Source organism: Etheostoma cragini, chromosome 9 (assembly GCF_013103735.1).
Source record: "Etheostoma cragini isolate CJK2018 chromosome 9, CSU_Ecrag_1.0, whole genome shotgun sequence".
In the NCBI taxonomy this organism is placed as follows: Eukaryota; Metazoa; Chordata; class Actinopteri; order Perciformes; family Percidae; genus Etheostoma; species Etheostoma cragini.
In genome coordinates, this window is record NC_048415.1 from 27,527,815 (window position 1) to 27,537,004 (window position 9,190).

At 41.5% G+C, this 9,190-nt stretch overlaps 1 protein-coding gene across 1 annotated transcript in view; it reads right to left on the minus strand.

Moving 5' to 3' along the window:
* The window catches only part of arhgap39 (Rho GTPase activating protein 39), an 85,865-nt gene that overhangs the window by 24,269 nt on the left and 52,406 nt on the right, over positions 1-9,190 (minus strand). Inside the window, exon 2 of the mRNA XM_034881693.1 lies at positions 5,542-5,958. Coding sequence (XP_034737584.1) covers positions 5,542-5,958 — 417 coding nt within the window. The remainder of the gene's footprint in view (positions 1-5,541; positions 5,959-9,190) is intronic.

Here is a 9,190-nt window from a genome sequence, read left to right on the forward strand (position 1 = left end):
ACACACACACACACACACACACACACACACACACACACACACACACACACACACACACAGAATCAAAGAGTTTCTTGGACCATCCATGAATAATTCCCTTGCCCAGTAACAGACACAGAGGAGGCAGGTAAAGGAGGGGGGACCTGACGATGTCAAGCTGTAATTTTTGTACATTTGGACCTGGAACTGGATGTATGTTTTACTCTCATTGGTTAAATATTGACTAACCAAGCCAATGGGGGAACCGGGGTTGGCCCAACACTGCACCACATCAGTTACTACTGTACAAGCTAAAAGCTTTTCCTGGGATGTTGCCTTGACTCTCATCCACCAGAGGCACTGATAGTCCTGTACTTCTTCCTTTACCTAGGGGATTAATGGTAAGTATGCCATTGCAGTTCCAGATATTTATACATTTCGGATGAAAGTATATGTGGTAATTATTGGTTTCCTGATCCATTTCTACCCTCAAATCTATTTTTTTTCTTACCTTGCAGCTGGATTCACACAATATCACGAGATCACGCGAGAATTGTCGTATCATACATCAAACAAATATGTTTGTGTCTTTACTACCAACTAACCGGACCAATCAGCCAGCGCCAGTTTCCAATGGCAGCTCCTCCGATGTGTAACAAATCATCTGGCGTCAGGTTAGTTTTCTTCACCTTTTTTGTTGTGTGCTCTAAGCCAATATTAATGAGATTATATCAGGAACAGCCTAGTAGCAGTAGCCTCAGTATGCTCAACATAAACAATGTCACACAACACGTCGAAAAAAGGCATTTACACCCGTTCCAATGTCCACACTGGATGGCTGGCTGAATAGCCTCCTCCTCCTCACTGCATCCCGCTGCCTCCCTATTCTCTCTCCAAGAAGTCTGTCTCTTAAGTGTCTTTGTAGTCGTGAAAATAGAATTGTGAAAATTGGGATAATGGCAAACAGTCTCTCCTGGAAGGCATTCATGTTGACTTGGTTGACACAAAAAGTGATTGAAGTAGTTGCATGGCTTCAGAAACAAAATTGTCACCCGGGCACGGTTTCCATTAAAGTCCATGCGTGTATTTTCACTGACTACGGAACGGCTGTCGGTCATGGTTGCAGCCGTTCTGCAACAAATCCAGACCTGGTTAGAATGGACGGACGGCGGAGCGCAGAGCCGATCTGCAACCAGTGGAAATTTGGGGTAACCCTGCCTTCTTTCACTCCTCCAAACAATGTGGACTGTCTTACTTTTGAGGGATAAGGATCATCCTGGAAAAATAATAACCAAGTTGTTCCCTTTCAACCTTAAGTTTGCAAATAGCACAAATTGTCGGCACAAATTTTTCAAAGTATATTTCTCCATTAGTTAACTCACTAGCTAGCTAACTCTAGCTGTGACGATAACATCATCACCGTTGTTACTGCATTTTAGATTTGATCTTGTTTTGAACAGCTACATGTAAACAGGAATATTAGTGCATTATTAACTTTCATTTGCAATGTAAACAGATGAGTTGGAATATTGTCTTTTTCAAAATAAGGGCAAAATAATTCAGACACTGCATATAACAGAAGGACAAAGGTACAGACTACAGTACAAGTGAGTGTTTATCCTCTTCTATCTTCTTCATCCTGATCTCTGTCCTCCTCTCCTCCCTCTGTCCTCTTTCTCCCAAATGGGTCCCTCCCTCCATCCTTTAATAGGCTCTTTAGTGGGTGCAGGCTGGTAGAGCTGTGTAGAGGTCAATAGCTCCCATCTGTCACAGAGAAAGCTATGTGGTCTACGACAAACTGCCTCTTCCACTCTCCTTAACAGCATTCACTCTCTCCAGGGACCATCTTCGGCCTGACGCTTAGCTTCCACGCTAAACAGACTGCTATCTGCCATAACTAAATGTTTGTGGGGAACGGACCATATGACAAGAGAATATTGTGCCATTTCATTCTACTGTGAGTATTTACTACAGATGATATCTGAACGAACCAACATGTTTTTATACTGCGCCGTTTTCATACCAAATTAGGGCTGAACAATTTGGGGAAAAAATAAAAATTGTGATTTTCTTGCCAGATACTGCAATTAGCATTCAATTTGCAATTTTTTTTTTTTTTTGCTGCATATTGCACCTTCCTACAATCCTGTAAAAAAGTGACACAAAATACAGTAAATTAAATATCCACTGAAATTAAGACATCTGTAAACAAACTGGGATATGTAACATTATTCCATTATGTGTCTGTCAAAAAAAAAGAGGAATACAAAATGTCAAATGAAATGTTACACCGAACATTTAACTAAATAATTCACAATCGATTAATCGCGGTCTTCATGATTAGTTAATCGCATTCTTTCAAATTGCGATTTGAAAACAATTAATGGTTCAGCCCGAAACCGAACCTTCCCATACTGTACATAACAAGTAAATCAGTTTCCCTTTCACATACTGTGTGTGCAGAACGCACAGTGTATATTATTCAGTTGTTCATCTTCAAATAGTTGTTGTGCACTAAATTTTAGTTATACCCCTTCACAAATTGATTAATTTGACCACAATTTCAGTTTTTCTTGAAAAAGATTTGAAATGTTTTCACTTTACGTAAAACAAACAATGACCACTTATAGTGACTTATAACCTGCTAGTAACATACTATTATATCCGCCTATACCTTATAACTCAATACCTTATATTGACATTATAATGGATTATAATAGTGATTATAATGCACTATAATGAAATAAAATTATTATAAAATTAAAATTATAATACACTAACACACGTCAGTGAGTAACCAGCAGTTATGTAGCATTATGATAGATGACCTCATAAAGCGTAATTTATGCTTCTGTGTAAAATCTACACCGTGGGTATGTACGCCGTAGACTGACGTGCACTTCTCGAAAATTTAACAACAGGTTGCGACGCCCCCTCTCGACTGACTTCCTGGTTCTCCTTCTCCATAAACAACATGAAATCAAGGACAGGGTTAACTTTTCCTGCTACAGATTTCCCACCGTGGTCATAAAGAACAGGGGAGACACTTTGGTTTTCTCACTATGTCTCTAGAATCGCTACTCGCGCCGAAGATAATCAGCGTCGCTCTATCACTTCTCCCTCGCTGTACCACACACTCCCAACACACACACGTCAGCTCGACGCACACACCAGCGCACAAGTCTAAATTTCAGGCCCCTTACGTAGGCTACGGCAAAAGCTCTGCGTGAAGCCTAAGCACAACCATGAATCACGCTTCAGTCATTATGAATTATTGCTAGAGAAATATACAATGGAAATTCTTAGCATAACTCATTAAAAGAATTATTATAATGTGCAATAGACATGGGTGTCATAGAAAGTGTTACTAGGACATTCTGGCCGCTCACCTTTGGACAGACTTTTAAATGCCTGTTTGAGTGTTTAGACTTGGTTTTAAGGTTCAGGTTACAGGCTAGGGTCAGGGTTAGGCACTGTTGTGAGGGTTTGGGTTGGGGTTAGGAGTTAGGGAATTCATTATGCCATCATGAGGAGTGTCCCAACCATGTAGAGTAGAAGTACATGGTTGTGTGTTTGTGTCTTCTCGTTGCAACTAAAGAAGACATTTACAGGACACGGTGACCCAAGCCAGGCAGATCCACCAATCACTGCAGACTGCAGCAGATTACAGCAAACCAGCAAACCAAGGAAACCAAGACTGAGGGGGGGGGCTCTCAAGGTGACAGAGGATAGGAATAAATGGACAGTGGCAGAAACAGAAAGGAAGAGACAGAATGATGAGACAGAAAGAGAGAGAGAGGAAAGCATGAATAGGAACTACTGACAAAAACTGGAAAAAGTCTAATTCTGCCCTTTTAACTAATGGTGGCTTTACACCTACCACCTTATGTTATGAGAGAGAATCAGAGTCATGTGAGAAAATGTCTTTCCCCTCTGATTGTTTTTTCACATTCTGTATTTGAATGCGATTCAAATATTTTGTTTTTACCATTGAACATGGCAGCGAGGGTTACCAACACTAAAGGAACCACAAGAGCAGATTTGGATATTTGCAAACTGGGCCCATGGTTGCAGACTGAGGCAGTATCAATGTGATGAAGCATAGTTTGAAGTAAATTGCAGCTTACTTATTCATTTATTAAATGTGCAATTGACTTAAATTAAATAGGCGATATCATAGATTTTTCACAGATTTGTTTTCAGATTTTATTCACCGCAGAATAAAACGTTTTTTTAATCTGTTGGTGCAGGTTGAGCCTCCAAGACACACAGGCACCTTTCTTGTCTTATTTCTGTGCAGAGTCAACAAACACAGACATAAAACCACCTCATGCCACAACGATGTGGTGCCTCCAAGACACACAAGCATTACAGACATCCCTGCTTTCCTTTCTGTCCCAAATTAGACAAACAAAGACTGATCCAACTGGTAATTTTCAGCATCTGGTGACTTACCATGCAGCAGTGCCCTGCTACCCACTATTGTGCCCCTCAGCTTGCCTTAAAGTGACCATATTGTGAAAAACACTTTGTGTCTCTGGATGTTTCCACACGCATACAAACTTGGAAAAAAAACTATTCATGCTGTTTAGAGTGAGATCCGGTTTCTGAAAGTCTTCTGTCTTCAGTCTCCAGGTGAGCTGATCAACATCTGCACGGCTTTCTACGTCACTAGCCGAGACGAGGTGGCTAGTGCTAGCATGCTAGCTCGTTCTCAATGGCAAAACACTGCTACAACACACACTAGTTTACCATGATCTCCAAAAAACTACTTCCTGTCCCTGTTCTGCAGGTATTCCACAAGTGCCCCTCATCTAGAAGAAGCCTCCCAGCTAATCCTGCCTTGGACTGACCAAAGTTGGAGAAAGAGTTATCTAGCTGATGTGATCTTACCTAGCTACTGAGCAGTGTGAGTATCAACAAAGATAGTAAACAAGTGAGATGTGTCACTCTGTAGCTCAAACAGAGACGTAAACATACAGTGTGAAAACCGAATCTGCAGCAATGTGCAGTTCAACAAAAATATGGTGTTTTTTTGAAAATGAAACCATGTAAACCTATTCAAGTACCTCAAAATACATATGTGAACCTGAAAATTAGCATAATATGGGTGCTTTAATTTTCCTCGGGACAAAACCCCAAACACATGATTACCATATTGCGTAAGAGTATCTGTAAGTGTGTGTGTGACATGAAAATGATTCTGTTTGTGTGTGTTTGTGTTACTGAATTAAAACTAGTGGGACTTTTCTACGTACATTGAGTACTTTCACTTGTAATACTGTGCTAAATGCATTTTCCTGACAATACTTTTGCTTAAGTAACATTTTCAATGCAAGACTATTACTTGCAACAGAGTATTTTTACATTGTGATATTAGTAGTTTTTACTTAAGTAAAGGATACTTCTTCCACCACTGCCTCAGTCCGAAAACTCTAACTCTGAACCCAATGCAAATAGACTTTGATGTGTAGAATTTGGTTAAAAAGTTATCCTCCAAAATAACAAATTGGTCCCATCTTTTTGTTAGGTATGTTTTTACCGGCTCACCAGGTGACTTACCTGTCGGTCTCCTCTCTGTTGCCCTGTTTTTCAGAAAGCTCCTGATCAAGGGAGGAGGAGGTGCTTCCCTCTCGGCTGACCCCGCTGTTACGTCCCGGGCTGTTGTCAGCTGACGCCCTCCCGCCTCCTCCACCTGCAGGATGTGGGTTGGTGGCATCTGTGTGCTGCTTCAGGGTCTGCAGCTTTGCCAGGGGGATAATGTCGCAGGCCTGGGGCCGGTGCCACACTGTCCGCTGGGTGGAGGCGTTGTAGTAGTAGAAGCGTGACGTGTTGGGATCAAACAGCTCCCACCACTGGTTGTCACCAGTACGCTTGATGCAAACGCCCTGCGGAGGGTCCCACACGCACTCGCCCGTCAGCAGGTTGGCGTACATACGCTCCCGCGTGCGCGGCTCGATGATCTCCACCCACTCCAACCTGCAAGGCGAGAGTTTAGAATTGAGCAAATTGTCTTCAAAAATAACCGTGACCTCGGACTACTGGAGGTCCTGCATCAATAACTTTCAAAAATGGTTGGGATGGCTACCCAGACCTGGTGCTACAGAAACGTCGCTGCATGTGATGCAAGTTAAAACTAACGTCACACTCTACAGCAGGTAATGTTAGCCTACTGTAAGCTAGTAGCTGGACACCGGGACGTCTTTAATAATATGTCTATGCGTACAACAGTCTGCTACTGCCGTTGTTGGAAAAACAACACAGCTCACTTGAAACTGGTAACCTCATGGTGCATTCAGAGTTATTGTAAAATACCCTTCTATCTGGTGGTTGTTTTTGTTATTTAAAAGGTGGTACAACATACAACATTTTTTGTCAAACGGCGAACATCTCCTCGCTATCCGTGAGCTGCCTGTTCCCTGAACACACTGTAAAAAACATCCCCTCACTCTCTGCTAGCTGCCTGTCCCCTGAACACACTGTAAAAAACATCCCTTCACTATCCTGCGAGCTGCCTGTCCCCAGAACACACTGTAAAAAACATCCCCTCACTCTCTGCTAGCTGCTTGTCCCCTGAACACACTGTAAAAAACATCCCCTCACTATCCTGCAAGCTGCCTGTCCCCAGAACACACTGTAAAAAACATCCCCTCACTATCTGCTAGCTGCCTGTGCCCTGAACGCACTGTAAAAACATCTACTCACTATCTGCTAGCTGTCTGTCCCCTGAACACACTGTAAAAAAACATCCCCTCACTATCTGCTAGCTGCCTGTCCCCTGAACGCACTGTAAAAACATCTCCTCACTATCTGCTAGCTGTCTGTCCCCAGAACACACTGTAAAAAAACATCCCCTCACTATCTGCTAGCTGCCTGTCCCCTGAACGCACTGTAAAAACATCTACTCACTATCTGCTAGCTGCCTGTCCCCGGAAACACTGTAAAAAATCCTGGTCTCTGTAGAGAGCCCAGGGTCTTCAAAGGGGAACAAAAACCAAACTGGCCGACCTGCACCAACAAACAGTGTTCCAGCATTCCAGCCAATAACCATCAAGAAGGATTTTGGGGTGGGGGTTGGGGGGGTTAGTGTGCGGAAGAGAGGGAGAGGGGACCAGATAAGGAGGAGAGCACCTTTGACAGCAATTTGCAAAAACTTATTGTTATAAGTTATTGTTATTACATTTTAAATAAATCATTTTGTTTTGACCATATGGTCTTAGCAATAAAAAAGCCATCCTTTAATGTCGCCCACTGTCGTTTTTGCTCTTGTTTTTTTTTTTTTTTTTTAAGTGAAGCAACACTAGATGCCTTACGTAGGCGACAGCAAGAGCAAAGAGTATAGAGTCGGAAAAGATAGTAATCCTTCAAGTCAAACTAGTCTAGTATGTGATCAAAGAGTATATAGTGGACAAGAGAGATAACAATATAACTTTACAGAGGAGAACGGCATCACTGTTTTGAGATTTGGCTTATATTGAAGACTTTGAGCTTTATATGAGTTATAATGTTTATTAGGTTTGTTTTTGCATATAGGAGAACTGTTTTAGACAACACAAATGCTTGTGTAGCATTGCTGTGGGTGTAATATCAATAAGTATGACATCATTATGTTGATTATTGACGTAAGTATATGTCATGAGAAAATGTATGTATTTTGTCAACTGTTTAAGTTATAACATTTCTTTCTTCTGTGTGACTCCCAAGACATGAGATGTGTTTAAGAGAAGAGATTGGCTTAGCTTGTGATGCTCTGTGGGTAATATCAATACATATCTAAGATTTATGTTCCGTTTTATTTATGTATTTGTCTTTAAGGTCCTACAACCATTTTTAACATTCAAGTGACCTCATTGCATGTTCGAACAGCCCAGTTTCTCCTGAAAAAAATGCTTTTCATTGATTGACTGTAAACAACAGGGTTGATGTTTTATAAGCTTTTTTAGAAAATAAAACCACAATAAACTGTAAAAATGACCTTAAGTCTCTGAGGGTTAAAAAGTATTGTTTTAATATAATATAACACAAATCCAAACGACGGTTCACTGCATTCTAAAACTGCCCGCAGAGCAGCACACAAATGTATAATAACTTCCAAAAGAAGCAGGAGCAGTTTTGATTGACACTTCAGGAACAACATGCCTTTTGTAGAGTGTAAAAGAAAGGCAGGAACTGCTTATGTTCCCCCCCCCCTGGTAAAATAAGAGTGTAACAGTGGTCTGGAAAGTGCAGATCCATTTCCTTCTACGTAATACATCAGTGACTGATGCTCCACGCCCCTGACTTTATTGATCCTGTGGTGAAATTCACAAGCTAGCTGCCCAATCAAACTTCCGGTGAAAGTAACTCAAAAGTAGTGTAACACGTTAAAATTCAGCGACAGTAATATTGTAATATAACTAATTACTCTCAAATGACAGTAACTAGTAATCTAAAATGAATTACATTGTGGCTGTAACTTGCCCAACACTGATCCTAACAATGGCAATACAATCTATGATGCCAAATGTCTCCTTGGAAAATAACAGTAGGTGGTATTTTGCTTATGCTATGCAATAATCAATGGCAGCTGTCAAACAACGGGATCATGTAAAAGCCTTCATTCGACTGTGTGCACACAGTAATGGCACAACTGCACTATTGTGTGCATGTAAATGTCCAAGCTGTTCAGAATTCTTAATGCTCTTGAAAATATAAAACCAGGACCAGAGAGCAGCGGAGCTTTGGCAGCTAAAATGTGACATACACCTCAGACCCACACAATTGTGTCATGCAGCACTACTTTGGACTGTCTTTGACTTTGAATAAACAGACAGACAATTCCAAAATTTCAGCACGTTTCAGAATCCCATACATGCAAAGCACAACCAAACAGAGAGACAGACAGAGCGGGTTGTATCTGTATGTGTGTACGTGTTTGAGGGGGAAGGTGACCTGCACATTAGCAGACGTCACATGCAGAGTGCTTTACAACAGCGGGGGGGGGCTGTTTTCCTACTATTGTATTAAATTGCTGTGAGTTTGAGCTGGCAGAAGACAACGTAGCCTAATGTTGAAGATTATTCCTTCACAGCGCTGTGCAATGTCAGAAAATGTCAGAGTTGAACCGGGCAGATACATCAGACTCACCCTGGGTCGGGTTAATTAAGTCGCCAAAACACCAATCAGACACCTCTCTCTCTCTCTCTCTCTCTCTCTCTCTCTCTCTCTCTCT